This window comes from Buteo buteo, chromosome 6 (assembly GCF_964188355.1).
Source record: "Buteo buteo chromosome 6, bButBut1.hap1.1, whole genome shotgun sequence".
Classification (NCBI taxonomy): domain Eukaryota; kingdom Metazoa; phylum Chordata; class Aves; order Accipitriformes; family Accipitridae; genus Buteo; species Buteo buteo.
In genome coordinates this window covers 7,710,701-7,725,404 of record NC_134176.1, presented here as the reverse complement: position 1 = coordinate 7,725,404, position 14,704 = coordinate 7,710,701, and the positions used below count along the sequence as shown (strand labels likewise).

At 46.7% G+C, this 14,704-nt stretch overlaps 1 protein-coding gene across 1 annotated transcript in view; it reads right to left on the bottom strand.

Annotated features, from left to right (window-relative positions):
* Positions 1-745: 745 nt before the first annotated feature.
* The window catches only part of PRKCH (protein kinase C eta), a 119,945-nt gene continuing 105,986 nt past the window's right edge, over positions 746-14,704 (bottom strand). The window contains exons 13-14 of the mRNA XM_075029619.1: positions 3,129-3,272; positions 746-1,745 (exon numbers count right to left, since the gene is read on the bottom strand). Of these exons, the coding sequence (XP_074885720.1) occupies positions 1,599-1,745; positions 3,129-3,272 (291 nt within the window). The 3' untranslated portion in view covers positions 746-1,598. The remainder of the gene's footprint in view (positions 1,746-3,128; positions 3,273-14,704) is intronic.

The window sequence follows — 14,704 nt, the reverse complement described above, 5'->3', positions numbered from 1 at the left end:
TTGGTCAAGTAGAGAGAGCTTGGGTGGGAAGGTGTATCACTTGTATGTAGATCTCGGCTTTTTTTTCTTATTTGTATCTTGGTCTCGCAGAAGGTGAGCATGTACATACTGGTGGGTCTGTGCTGTAATGGGGGTTGTACCTTTGTAATTTCCTTGACAAAGGCTTATGCTCCCTGACACCAACTCTACAGCTACAGCGGTGCAAAGTCTGTGCAGAAGTGTCCCTCTCTGCTGCAACTCACCCTTCTCTCACGTTAAAGCATGTGACTAGAACTATATGAACATGATCAGTTTTGCAAAAGGTTAGAAATCCTTCTTCTCTAGTAATTCATATCTGCCCAAGGAAGAGGCTATAATCCTGATACACAGCTTCAAGACTAGCAAGGAGTGCAAAGCTGTGCCATGGAGCTACAGAAAAATCATCCAACTTCCAGAAGAGCAGGGACAGCACAGAACCATCTCCTAGAGTGTCTGGTTTCTACAAACCACACTGAAAAACTGTCTCAGTCTGCCTGTAGCAGAGGCTTGAGGCTGCAACTGTTGGGAAGTGCCCTGTGAGTAACAAGCCCTTAAATCCAAACCAAACCAAGTCACCCTGTTTCTTAGATAAGGTTTATCATTCTCATGAGAGAAAGTTGTCCTTTTGTGTTATCTGTTGGCCGACAACTCTACTTTCAAGCAGTTTGCCAGCTCTGCGGTTCCCATCGCAATAATGCTACAAATTTAAGCGCTACCACTTTGGATCAAATTTTTAATGAGGCACTAAACCCACAAAAGGGGCTCTGTATAACATAATTAAATAGAATGGGCCTAAATAAACAGTAAAGTTTTACAAGTTACATTATAGTTGAAAACAGCTGGGAGGCAAAGAAAGGAGCATTGAAGATGCATGATGTAAAAAGGCATTTCACAGAATGCAAACACTAAACTTTTCATATCGCACAAACAGTAAAACACTACGAGCACGTGACTTCCCTTTGATTTGGAAGAATCTGTGCGGGGCACAGGGCATTTGTTTTTTTCCTTCTGCTAGTCACCACAATGACATATTTCACATGGAAACCCAAACAGTGGCAAAGAGAGCCATTTGTCCTTCGGAAAGAAATAAATACTGCAGAAACAGGTAAAGTCAGTAGCAACATCTGGTTCGGTCAGGCCATGGGATGCTGGATCATGGCTCCATAACACTGGACAGTGCTGTGACTCCTCAAAATAGTCTTGCAAACAATCAGAATTGTAACAAGTCTGTTTGGCTCAGAGCTGCAAGACACTTGTTTGTGCTCACGCTGACTCCTTGAATCCACTGCAAGCGGTGACATTCAGGCTGAGCCAACTAGCTCAGCATTCAATTCTCTGTCTGCATCAGCTACTCACAATATCATGTTTGTTCCACCCCTGTCAATATTTGATCCAAGAGCTGCATAAATCCAACAAACACAGGAAGGCTTCAATTTCACATTAAGTTGACGTTGACAGTGGTGCTGCTGTATCACGTAAAGTCAGTGCACTGTTACTCCTTGAGAATGAAATTCCTGGTAAACTTCGTTTTCATTTCATTTCCCCCCAGTCCTCTCAGCAGCCCTTCCCCAGAGCCATAGCTATTGCTGCAATTCTGGGCTTGTGAATGAAAAGTTTCTAAATTCATCTTGGTTTATCATCGGAAGAATTCCTTCTTCAATGGGAGTCAGAATGGGCTCCTCTTTTATAAAATCTGGATCAAAGTTGCTCACGTCATCTTTGGATTTCTGTCAAACAGAAAAGACAAAGGAAAGAGATGTCAAAAGTATGTATCATCTGCTTGATCCTCGCTCTGCATCTTTAGTCTAGTCTTGAGTGCAATAAACTATCACTTCCATAACCCAGGCTGAGCTTACTGAAAGCTTTTTCTGGGCTTGGACTAGGAGCAGCTGAGTGCCCCACAGAGCCTCTTACAGTGTAAACCCTTTTAGAGCCTCTGCAGGCTTCTGACAGGCAAACCCCTCTCTGATTTAACTGACACCACCTCTGATGCATTGCAGACGCGGCAGGGCAGGGCACATAAATCAGTTCCTTTCCTCAAGTGGCAGCACAGACCCAGCCATTCGAAGCAGTTATCAGCCGCGTTTCAAATTAGCTGACTCCACACAGTCCCTCCTTATCTGCAGAGTGTCTCAGCTGGGTTTTTGGGGGGCGTACACTCCTCTGTGTGCGAGCCATTAAACTTGCACAATAATGAATTATTGGGCCGTGGGAAGACAAATGGCTTGCCTCCAGGTGCTGGATTCCTTACTGCGTGCCACAGAGTGGGACTGTTTACAATGCACACACACAAACGGGGTGTGTGGCACATTTTGACAAGGCGTGTGTTTTTCCTGCATCCTGAACAAGATGTTTTATTGACATTGAAGTCTAATGTTCCCAGATCCTGTCCAGCTCGTAGGGGACTGAGGAGGCTCCCTTAGCCTTCGATTCAGGTGAAGAAACAACACAAGAGCCTGATCCTGCACCCAGTGAGCTCCACAGAGCAGGACTGGGGTTGACCACTGCCACTATGAGTTTGCAGAGTGACCACATCATGAGACCAAGCCACTCCAAGTGACAATTCCAAAGGCAAGGAAGCCACAGAGACAACCTTGGAAAGGCTCTCCACGGACAGCATCCTTTGGACTGTGTGGCACTACTGGGAAAACGGGCAACACTGTCCCTTCTGCAGCCTGTCTGCCATTTGACCCACTCAGCTGACGGTGGTTTGAGCAGGGAACACTGTGCTGGGTGCTATACAGACAGTTGTGAAGAGGTAGGTGGAGTGGTCAGAATGAGGATTACTCACCCTGTTTTATATTTGGGGCAAGGCAAAGGGTAGTTAGGTGCCTGATCTGCTGCAGCTGCTTTTACAAACCCACATCTTTTGGCTGAACTGCCTTTGAAAATCCAGCATGGAGGGGAAAAGTGACCTGTACAACATCAGGTGGCCAACCAGCAGCCAAGTCAAGACCAGAGACCTCACCTCCTGGCTCCTGGGCCAGGGCTTTCATGTCAAGGTTGCCTTTCCTTCACCTCCTTTCCTGTCTCGTGGGAATAAACCTGCTTAAAGAGCCCAGAAGAGAAAAAACCCAGGATCCCTTCACCCCACCCTCCTTCCCACGTACAATTCGGGGCCTGAACGGTGGCTCCATCTGACGCTGGTTCAGCAGGTCCCAGTCCAGATCTTTGAAGTAGGGGTGCCGCAGAATCGCGCTCTCACCGCCCAGCCCCAGGCTGCCCAGCCGCATGTTGGGGTTCTTCGTCATGAACTGCAAAACAAAAAGGGCTGTTTGTTTCCTCCCATCCGGCAGGGCCACGGGAGAGGGACCTATTAGCAGTTGCACAAAAGCTTGTCCTCAGCTTTCCTGTTGAACCCAGTTGCTGGCCAGACTTCTCAATTTCATTGTACTGGAACTGCATGCAAGGAACTTGACTCATTCTCTAGAGGAAGAAGTTGGGGTCTATTTCTCCCTAGTCCTTTTTCTTTTGGTCAAATCCTTGGTTACCACAATAGAAAAGAAAGTTGAATTGCATCGTTTGCAACATTATAAATGTTGCACAGTGGTTTTGATGGTTATTTATTTCTGTATTAATTTCTCAGCAATACAAGCTCACTCTCAAACGCTGCTCACCAGCCAGCCAGGCTTTGGACTGGAGTCAGTCCTGAGCTGTGTCTTTTTCCTGAACCTCAGCCTGCTGAAGCGCAGCCAGGAGCCTACGCTTTCCTTCCTGTCATCTCAGGAAACACAGGAAAATGAGCAAGCCGCTGGCTTTTAGAGCCCCCAAGCCCTGAGCAGATGAGAGCAGACAGGTGACCGTCTCGTCTCCTAATGGCAAAACTCTTTTAGAGGATTTCTTTTTGTAACATTTTTCCTCTGTTACCAGTGAAAAGAAATCTCAAACCTCAGCCAAAGTGCCCTGATTTGCCAGGGAGCTACGAGAAAAGCCGTACATCACGCACACAGCGCGAGAGGGCTCCGGCGGGTGCCCTTTAGGTCCCGACAAGAATGATGAAGTGTAAGTGCTGTGGACATTTCTTAAGGGGAAGGGAAATATTGGGGGAGGAGGGGAATCCTTTCCTCAGGCAGGAAAAGAGCTAGTTGGCTTGTTAATTTAGGATTACAGTTTTTAAATTCAGTAAAACCCAATCTTTCCCCTCCCCTCAAGTATTTCTAATTCATTAGAGAAATCAGGTTATGTTTAAACTGGGAAAACAGCCACTTTTATTTGCCTATTGAAACAGCAGCATAAAGCAAGCTCCACTCTGGTGGAGGTGTCCAGACGATTTCCTCGAAGATGAAAGAGCATTATGTTTAGCAAATAGCTGAACCAGCCAAACCAGACAATCGGTCACTGTTTCGGGAATGACCAAGTCTGCTGCATCTCGGCAATAGGGAAATAAAAAGAAGGGGAGGTGCAGTGAGAGACCAACTTCATTCTGACTGTAGGAGCTTTTCAGAAGGTACAAATTCTTCTAGAATGAGCTGATAAAAGGTCTAGTCATTCCCTACCTAGAGAGAAGACAGGGAGAAGAAAGACGACTGCCAGATTTCTTTTAGAAGTCTCCCCAATACCCCGTCCTGAGGGGGCTTCAGAGCCAAAGCAGATGGGGCATCTGCAGCTGAGACCTTGCAGGACCCCAGACTCTGCTGACATTAGCACAAAAACCCCAGCTCCAGCCTGACCTCCTAAGCCCTTCGAGAATGTGTGCTGCCATAGGATTCCCTATGGCAGAACTGTTTTCCACCATTCCACCCAAAACAGTAGTAGAAAGAGCTGCTGAGTGCATCCAGATTTGTAAGAGTGGTCACGAGAAGAGGAGCAAAGCTGACACGGCTCCCTGCAGCTGGGGTCTTTCCATGCTTCTCTGGCCTCTTTAGCCCTCAGTTATGCAGCATTTCCAGGGTCAGGCCCAAGGACAAGCAGAACTTCTCTGTCTCCCCAACCCTTTCAATCCGTTCTTCTCCCTTTTTACCAGCAGAACCCAAACACAATTTGTTTCCCAAGAGACTCTGCCCAAAATTTCTGCCGGATACTGATCCCCAGACAACAGCTTGGTTTCCAAACAAGAAATGGGTCAAGCCAAAATCTCTGAGAGACCTGGTTCAGACAAGCTTTTGCAAGTCTTGAACTAAATTTCTTTGGTTTGCAAAACAGGCCAGAAATCTCCTGGCAGCCCCGTCTTTCTCTAGAAATTCCCTGCCCAGCTTCTTTGGCCCCACAGATGGATATCTGCACCTCACTAGCTCTTATTTGCATTGCTGGAACACCTAGAAAGCTCAAATAAGATCAGAGCTTGCTGGTGCTGGGAGTGATATAGACCAAAACAGTCCAAAAAGACAAGACAAAAAGGAAAGAAGAGCTGGGAATAAGTCCCATGTCTCCTGGCTCCTGACCTACCGCTGCCTTCATTACACCAGGAAGCTTCTCCTAAATGTGGAGAGGAAAAAAAAAAAATCATGAAAGAAATAATCTCTGAAAAGAGCTGGTAACATGCTTTGCTTGGGTTCCCATTCACACTCAACCATATAAGACCAAAACCTAAACTGGACTGCCCATTCCCAGACCAGTTCAGAGCCCCAGGATATAAAAGTGTGTTTACATTCCTATTTGCTTGCTTTATTCCACATGATGCCAAAATTGCACCAAGGGAAGGCATCCGATGCAACAAGCTGAGGGCCAACGTAAACACATTCCTGGCTGCTTAAAACACCCATTTTGTTAGGACAATGAGGATTAGGCAAGGGCCATCCCTTGAGGTGGGCTGTTTTGAGCTCTGAAAAAGTGAAACATAACATACGAAACAAAATGACTATTCAAATTCGACCAGCCAGCTCCAATTTGAGCATGGGACCCACAGACTGCAAAACCTTAGTTGGGTAACTCTAGGCACCGTCTACCCCGCACTGGGTGCCCAAAGGAAGCAGGAGGAGAGCGATGGCTTCAAATTCACCCACTGCTGGAACACGTCGCCCTGGCTGGCTGCTGAGAGCGATGCTGGGCTGCCACAAAACCCCTCTGAATTAATCCTTGCCTCCGACAGGAGTGAGCTGACCGATGGGGGACCCAATCAAACAGCACCTTCCCCAGCTGTCAGGCATAAGCTCAGTGCTGCTGCCTCTCTTGCTCTGTAAAAACACGGCTTTGAAGCACAAGGGTATCAAGGGCTGGAGCGACCCACCAGCACCATAAACCACTCCAGACACATTTCTCTAAGCTTGTTTCCCAGATACTGTAAGCACCTAACGCAGGCTAGCAGGACCTTGAAAGTGAATATAAATCATGCACTCTACAAAGAGTATCAACACACGAGGAGGCCTCCCTTTCATGGCAGTCAAACTCATACTTGTCTGCTTCAGCAAAAGGGTGGGATATCATTTCAAAGGACAGTCGGTCTCTTATCATTAACTTACATCCCTGATAAATGTATCGTACACTGCACTGAGACTTCTCAGTTGCATCTGCACATGGGAACCGGCACTGAAAATGTTGCCTTTGAACGGCATCACGCGGTACGTGAAATATGGTCCCGTATTTTGGGCAGCCACAGCATCCCGGCAGCTTACTTGGCCTGTGGATGTACACACACCTCTGCACCTGAGGGCTGACAGAAGACAAGATATTGGCCATTGCTGCTCCTCCCTGGTGAATTTTGGAGGCGGCAGGTCTGTCACAGCCTGGTGAAGGTGGGGTGTTTTCTCTGGGAAGCAGCTCCAGTCTTTATTTGGCAATTGGGCTGAAAAGCAGGCATGCAGATGGTGACTGCAACAGAGACAGTACTGATGTTTTACACTGGAACAGAGTTACCTGCCTCACTGTGACAGGCATATAAAATTAAAGGATGAAATTTTTGAAGGCAGTTTCCACTAAAATGATAACTAACCCCCTCAAATACTATCTGAATTCACTAGGAATTATTGCACTGACAAAAAATGCATGCAGTTTTAGTTTGTGTTGTCCAGTATGTCAGGAAAAAACCAAAAGATTATAATGACCTCTCAAAGGCTCAAGAGCCCATGAATCCTCCTCTTTCTCCCTCTCTGCCTTAGGCAGTACTGACATTTCTCTGCTGCAACAGGGTAGCATCTAACGGCCAGTCTCATGCCGCCTCTGCTATCTGATGGCACTTCTGACAAAGCAAACAAAGAACTTGAGATTTCTGAGGAACTTAATTACAAGCTCAGCCTTCATCTCTGAAATAAGTAGCTGGAGCCCATACCCATGTCTCTGGCCACATAAGAGGAATATCTGCAGCAGGAGGGGTAAAGCTGAGTGCCCAGAGCACACAGACGCTGCCCTCTGCACACATGCAGGATGAGCAGGGGAAAGGTTTTCAGGAGTGCAGCTAATCTTTCACTTGATCCCTTCAACTGCATTCAGAAATGGCTAGAAAAAGTCTTACAAAGTGTTGGCAGTTCCTGGCATCCACGGGAAGGCCAGAGTTTGACTCTTGCTTCATAGGTTGGACAGCCCTAAATGTCCTTCCAAGTACAACCCTCTGATGTTTTTGAAAGTGATGAGAGAAGATGTTCAGCAGAAAGTTTTTTGTGGCAAAATGTCATCTCCTAACATTTATTGAGTATCTTTAATTTTGCATGATAATCCAGAATCCAGCAGGAATCTCAACCTCTGGCACACAGTGCTCGGTGAAGAAACACAGAGAAAAAAAATTCAACAGTAACAACAACAAGGCAAACAAGAGATGTTCCTGAACAAAAAGAAACACGTAATCACCCAAATCCAAGATGCCTCCCAGGAAAACCAATAGCAAGACTACCAATCTTAAACCTGAACCAGGCCATCAAGCCCTTGCTCTGTGATCACATCCAACCATGGGGAATTATCCCATTCCCGGTGTAAAGAGCCCCTTGGGAGCATCCTCAGACTGGGTCCCTTTGGGCTACACCAGTTTGCTGAGCAGCAAACTCAAGCGAGGCACTCACTGACCTCAGCTAACCCTCTCAGCAGCATCACAGCCAAAACCAGCAGCTGGAATGAGCCAAAAACATGACTTCACAAGATCATTTGAAAACATTTACTGAAAGAAAACGCAGCAAGCCATGACAAGAAATTAAAAGCTGGAGATTAGTCCACAGAGGGCCCGTGAAGTTACAAGGAAAAAATGCAGACATAGCAGTGCCAACCATTAGGAAAAAATCTGTGTCAGCCCTGGGAGCTCAGCCCGCGAGCAGGTGAGGGAGAGCAGGGGGCCCGCGCCAGTCCTCCCCTTCACCCACTACATGGCTCAGACTGTGCTGGGAAGGGCTCCAGGTCTCCCAGTCTGCTGGGCAAGGCTGTACTGGACTTCTCTGGTGCTGCTCACATGCAGCATTGCAAATTCCGTCTCAAGAGGCTGAGTTTGGAAATCAGTCAGCCTAGAAGTCTGTGAGGGGATGTTTGCACAAAACAGATGTTTCAAAGCTTTAATTCCATTGAATTTGTAAGTTCCCTTTCTTAATACTGGAATCCCTGATAGGTTTTACGTAACTCATGTATGTGCTATTTGCATCAGGATAATTAATTTCATATCACAGTGATTAGATTACGTGAAATTGCATCATGTTCTACGAAAACACTAACAAGCCCAGACCCCTTCCCAGAAGTAATGCACTTCAGGAAGAGGAATACAACTTCCTGCTCAGCCATTCCCTTCATATTATCAGCCATCTGGACGAGGAAGAAATCATTATTTCTTTAATACAAAGAAAGTCTTAGACACACCAGCTCCCATCAGGACTCTGTTGCCCTGGGCAGGGCACATTTACCTTGTAAGAGAAAGCCTGTGCCCCTGAGCCACCCATCTTTCAAATGCAAGCGTACGGCAGAGATAGAGGCTCTCCCCGTCTTACAGGCAGGGAACAGAGACCCAGAGAAATGCATCGCTTTATTTTGCCAGGAGCCCAAGGGTAGCCTGTCACAGATACGACGACGGACCTTCAGTCTCACCTCCCCTCCATCACACCACGTGCCTCAGAGGACCCCTGTTAGGGATTCTGCCAATGCAATAGTCAAGCCCAAGCTCTTAAAGGAAAGCAAGATTTCCCTGTTCGTGGTATTAACATTTCCTGCCTGTTGGTGTTTCTCCCATGTTGCTACCAAAGTGAAAAGCAGCAGCAGTACAGATTAACGCCCCACAGCCTCCCCTCTAGTAATGAGGGAGAGCGGGGAGATCGGGAGATACCCAACATGCTCGTCTTCATTAAGATTCATGAGCTAAACTAACAGGCCAGAAATTAACTCGAAAGGAAATAAGATTTCTCAAAGATCTATTTGATCTCAGACAAAAGGGAATCGTTATATAAATAGAGCAATTACTCTAATTAAGGCTTCCCTCCATGAATCTCTCGACTGAATGCTGCAGTTGCCGAAAACAGTTTGGCCGCCTATTATGTAAGGCAAACAAACCCGCAGTCTGGGGTTTCATTAGCCTTCATCCACCCCTAAACAAAAGAGAAGAAAGATGGATCTATGGCTCTGTCTGTTAACGTCTGTATTATTTTTAATGATTGGAAGCCAGGAGGGATTAGCATAGCAGAGAGACTTTTTTTCTTTTTTTCTTTTTTAATTTTAAATCAAAAGCTGCTCGTTTTGAGCCATTCTAGTCTTTTGCTCTCTTAGGCAAGGCTCCCATCACCCTCCATCACAGTCCTGCTGGGGCGATGCTCATAAGCGTGCCTCGCTTCCCCATACACGAGCAATCCAGGGCTCAGACACACAAGTGGGTTACGGCGAGTGAGGGAGTCAGCACAGCCCGATTTCACTAAATGGGAGCAGGGTGGTCGGAGAGCTCTCCCGTGGAAGTCCTTGTACTTACGGCAGCTCAGCTGGTGCCTGGTAACTTAAACTGCAGCGATGTGGCTGTGGGTGTGAGCCAGGCGCTTGGGAGCCCGAGTCCTACTGACCTTCAGTGAGGATTGTGCTGCTGAGAACAGGACTTGGAGCCATTGCGGCTCTCTCAAATGCTACCTCCGTTTTACACGGGATTTGCTCTGATTGCAGCCATTAGAGGCCACGTGGTGTTTCAGCTTCCTACCCTGCACACAGCGGGATCGATTACTAAAGGCCCTGATTTGTACCAGTGCAATCCATCGTGGTGCTGAGCCAGAATGCGACCCACGCAGGTACAGGGTGCTTCTGTCGTCATGCTGGGGTCCTGGCTACAGAAAACTGTGAGCAGGTGAAATCCTTCAGTGTAGAGAAGGTCCAGTGAGTTCAGTGCCAGGGCTCCAAAGTACAAGGCTGCCCTGAAAGCATTTTAAGGAGGAGGGGAGGAAGAAAGAGAGTGTGAGATCTCTGTGATTTCCTTTTCCAGATAAAAAAACAAATGGGAAGGGAGATAAAAAACAGTCTCCAGCCCTGCTCCTAAAAGCCATAAGACTTTAACAATAAGCATGACAGCAGTCACATTTTTAATGTGCCAGCCGCAGGCAAGAAGGACAAAATGTCAGTGCAGTGGATATTAAGCAGATAAATTTGATCTTGCTTTCCCCTAGTGCAGAAATGGCTGCTCGATGCTGCCCAGTCAAAGCTCGAGGGAACAAGAAGGATTAACTGTATTGCAAACAGTGCCGAGCGAGAAAGACTAGCAAAATAAACCAAGGTACACAGAGCAACTCACGTGTGGGGTAGACACGCCAGGCTCCAAATCTCCAGGTGGTGTAAACTGATGTAACTTTGCTGACTATCGCCAGGAGAGAACTTGGCACAAAATATGGGAATTAAATGTTGTCTGAATAGCTACAAAATTCCTTGCTGTGCTGAAAGCTACCTGTTTCCCTGCCTCTCCCCACTCATCAATACTAATGCAGAATGAAAAGCCCTCAAGTATCAAATGCATATTAGCCCCTGATGATAGCTAGTGATTTTTGACACTTGTGCCTTTGGTACTCCTGTAATAATAAACAGAAATTAACTTTAGTCATTAGATATATGGAATATTTAACATAGGTTTTGGTCAAGATGTCACTCCAGAGATCTGTGTTTTCAGAACTGATGAGTCAGCCCCAGTTCCTACGTGGGTCACCAGCTGCACAGGCTGCTCAGACAGTATCAAACTCCAGCTGCTGTTTTTAAATTACCCCAGTTGGACTATAGGTACAACATGGGGATATGCAGGTCAATTACTAAATCAATACATCAATCAGAGTAACACAAACATGGAGGGAGAATGAGCTTCGCGCTTACTAACAGACTGGGGGCATGATCCCACTCTAATTTTAAGCAGTGGTAAAATCTCCCTAGGGTTGCATGGGAAAACAATTAATCCTTTTCTGATAGTCTTGTCAAGAGGAACTGGGAATCTATTACACAACCCTGGGTGGCCTATTTACATAGGGTCAAGTACAAAGGGGACTAAAGTGCCCCAGACAAACCTGCAAGGGCCAATTAAGGGGAAAAAAAAAAAATCACAGGAAAATACTTCAAAGGAACTTTTTTGTGGTCTTAGTTATATTTATTTCTATTCTTTTAATTTTAAAGTTCCTGAAAAGACACAGCAGGTCAGAAAGTTCAAAGCTAGAAGGACAAGTAAGACCTACAGCCCTGAATAGCTTGGACAGTTGGAGATTTGTTACCCCTGTAGCAGAGCTGAGACCTCCCAGTTAGATGGGCTGGCCCCCTCCACTGGAGGCTGCACAGCAAGAGCTGGTCCCATCATTCAGCAGTCATCCCCATCTCCAGGTCGGACCCAGGTTCTGAAGGGAATCCTTGGGCCTTCCCCCAAGATTGGATTTTATTGGACTTCACCGAAACACCTCTGAGGGTCTGTAATCACACTGTTTAACTGTGGCAGAGCTGAGAAGTGAGCCCAGGCCACAAGGCTTAGGCTCGGCAACGGGAATTGCTTCTTCCCGAGCCCCTAGAGAAAAAGAAGAGGAGGAAGACAAAGTCGGCACAACGAATGCTCCTTCACTTTTTTTCCCCACTGCTGGCAGGAAAGAGGAGGATGAGTCACACCTGACATTACAATAGGCAGGGTTTGGAGCTTTTGTTATGAAGCAAATCTGAGCCTGCACCCTGCGGACTTAAACAAGAAGCTAGTGTCAGCCTATTGGAAAGGGAAAGGTAAAAGACCTAATGACTACCTCAAGATGAATTTGGCCTTGGCAAGCTATATAAAGATGGCTTTAGTTTTCTTTCACGATGTATTATTCAGAAGCATGGGTCTATTACTGTGGGGAAGAGAAGCACTTCAGAAAGGGGTGTGATCAATCAACAGAAGAGATTAAAATCACCGGGGAAAGCTGTTTGTTGTTTGAGAATTAGGAGGCGAAGAGTAAGAGACAGCATGTTACAGAGATGGAAATGCAAGCTCAGGCAAAAGAGGTAAGAAGGCAATCTGTGGTGGAGCACAGCCTTCTCACTTCACCAGTGTATGTTTATGGCAGAAATGGTCTAGATGAGAGATCATTTAAAACTGCAGAACTCCTTCCCAGTTGGGAAACGACAGGCTCCAGAGTCCTGCTTTTGCCAGAGAGGCTCTGGAGCCAACCAGGAAATGCAGGATGAAAGCATTTCTAAAAAACAAAATAAAGGAAAAACACGTACACAGATCCAGCATAGAGCTTCACAGAGAGATTTAAATATCGGCCTCACTCTGACAGCCAAAGCTTAATCAAGTTGTGCAAGAGGATTTATGGAGCCTGCCAACTCTGAAGAGATGCCAAGGAGAATAATTTATCAGCATATTTGAAGGCATTTTTAATATCTATCTGCCTTTGTTAGCAGGCTCCTCAGCTCTGAGGATAAAGCGATGAGCTCATCTAGTTCCCTCTTTAATTTCAGTGGGTCCACCATTGTGTTGTTGCTTTTCCTTTTAATCTTTGTCTAAAGAATACTCCCGGCATCTGGTTCATTCAGAAACAAGTTCATTCTGGCTATTCCAGCACTGCATGTGAAACAGATTATCTGCCTTTTTCTGTCTGTTGGAAAGAAGGAACCTGGCCCAGATCTGTAGGATGCAACTGCAAAGGAGAGACATGCGCCTTGTGTAGAGTGATGTAAAGGAAACATGGGCAACCTTACACCATCAGCACCTGGCTGCCTCGTTTCACACCTCGTAAGTGTTCAGGAGAGGACTGGTGTCCTGGTTTCGGCTGGAATAAAGTTAATTTTCTTCCTAGTAGCTGGTATAGTGCTGTGTTTTGGATTCAGGATGAGAATAATGTTGCTAACACACTGATGTTTTAGTTGTTGCTAAGCAGTGTTTATACTAAGTCAAGGACTTTTCAGCTTCTCATACTGCCCTGCCAGCAAGAAGGCTGGAGGGGCACAAGAAGCTGGGAGGGGACACAGCAAGGACAGCTGACCCAAACTGGCCAGAAGGGTATTCCATACCGTGTGACATCATGGCCAGTACATAAACCGGGGGGAGTTGGCTGGGGGGCACCATGGCTCAGGGATTGGCTGGGCATCGGTCAACAGGTGGTGAGCAATTGTATTGTGCATCACTTGTTTTGTATATTCTATTATTAGTATTATTATTATTTTCCCTTCCTTTTCTGTCCTATTAAACAGTCTTTATCTCAACCCACAAGTTTTACTTTTTTTTCCCCCCCAATTCTCTCCCCCATCCCATTGGGTGGGGGGGGAGTGAGTGAGTGGCTGCGTGGTGCTTAGTTGCTGGCTGGGGTTAAACCATGGCAACTGGAAAGCACAAACACGGGGGTTCTCACACAGTGACCAAACTGAACCGCCCAGGACTTACGGAAAAGGCACGGCACAAGCGCCGCAGGAAGCACATACGCGTTGCGCTTAGATGTGCCAAGCAAAGCACAGCCCAGGTATTTTGGAGCATGTGTTGCTTGCCGTAGCATGTAGGGAGGATGCAGACACCTCTGAGCTGATGACAGCTAGTTCTGACCTCCCAGTATCCAGGGGTGTTGAAACCCAAGCAAGTGCAGTGTATGAAATGAACAAACTTCTCCGAAGAACAGTTCAGAAGATTTCACCCTCTGTGCTGATGTTCAGGGTAAGCAGCTGCAGCGAGTAGGCAACTTGGACCATCCGCATCTCTCCTGACCTTAGATGTCCTCGCCAGCAGTCCAAAATCAGCCCTTTCCCGTCCACTCCTCTGTCACCGCGGACCGTGCGCTTTGATTACGTTAAAAAATCTGCCTCTTTCTGCTGTGAAAACCTTGGCCTCTGCCTTCTCTCCTCATTAATGGCGTTTTCAAGTTGCTTACAGTGACGGGGCCAGTCTGGTTCAGCACGGAGCACTCACCATCCAGAAAGCCTTTTTGAAAATAAGTCGCAGCACATGCAAAAGGGGTCCTCGCTGAGGGTTTGGGCAATCATGGTGGCATCCCCTTAGGATTGGTAGTTTACTCCTCCTGCAGCACAGTTCAGTGTTCCCTTTTCTTTCTCTCCTTCAGCTGGGCCTGGGTGGAGTGCCCTAGGGAAATTTCTTTTCTCTATCTCTCTAATCTTCTTTCTTCTCAGCCCATTATGGTAAGTGCAAGCAGCACAGCCTGAGTCTCCAAGGGCTCTGCTGGAGCTGTTATCCTGTATCCAGCCAGACTGCACTGCTCTGTGCTTTGACCACACGGGATGTTAGAAGTTCCTCAGCATTTCTTTGGAATGGCAAGAAATAACCACTGAAACCCTGTACTCCCCGGGGTGTCCTGCATTTAACTCACACACACATAATAACCAAATTTTTCTCTCATTAGGAGCCATCACTCAGGATTGGGGCTCATTTTCT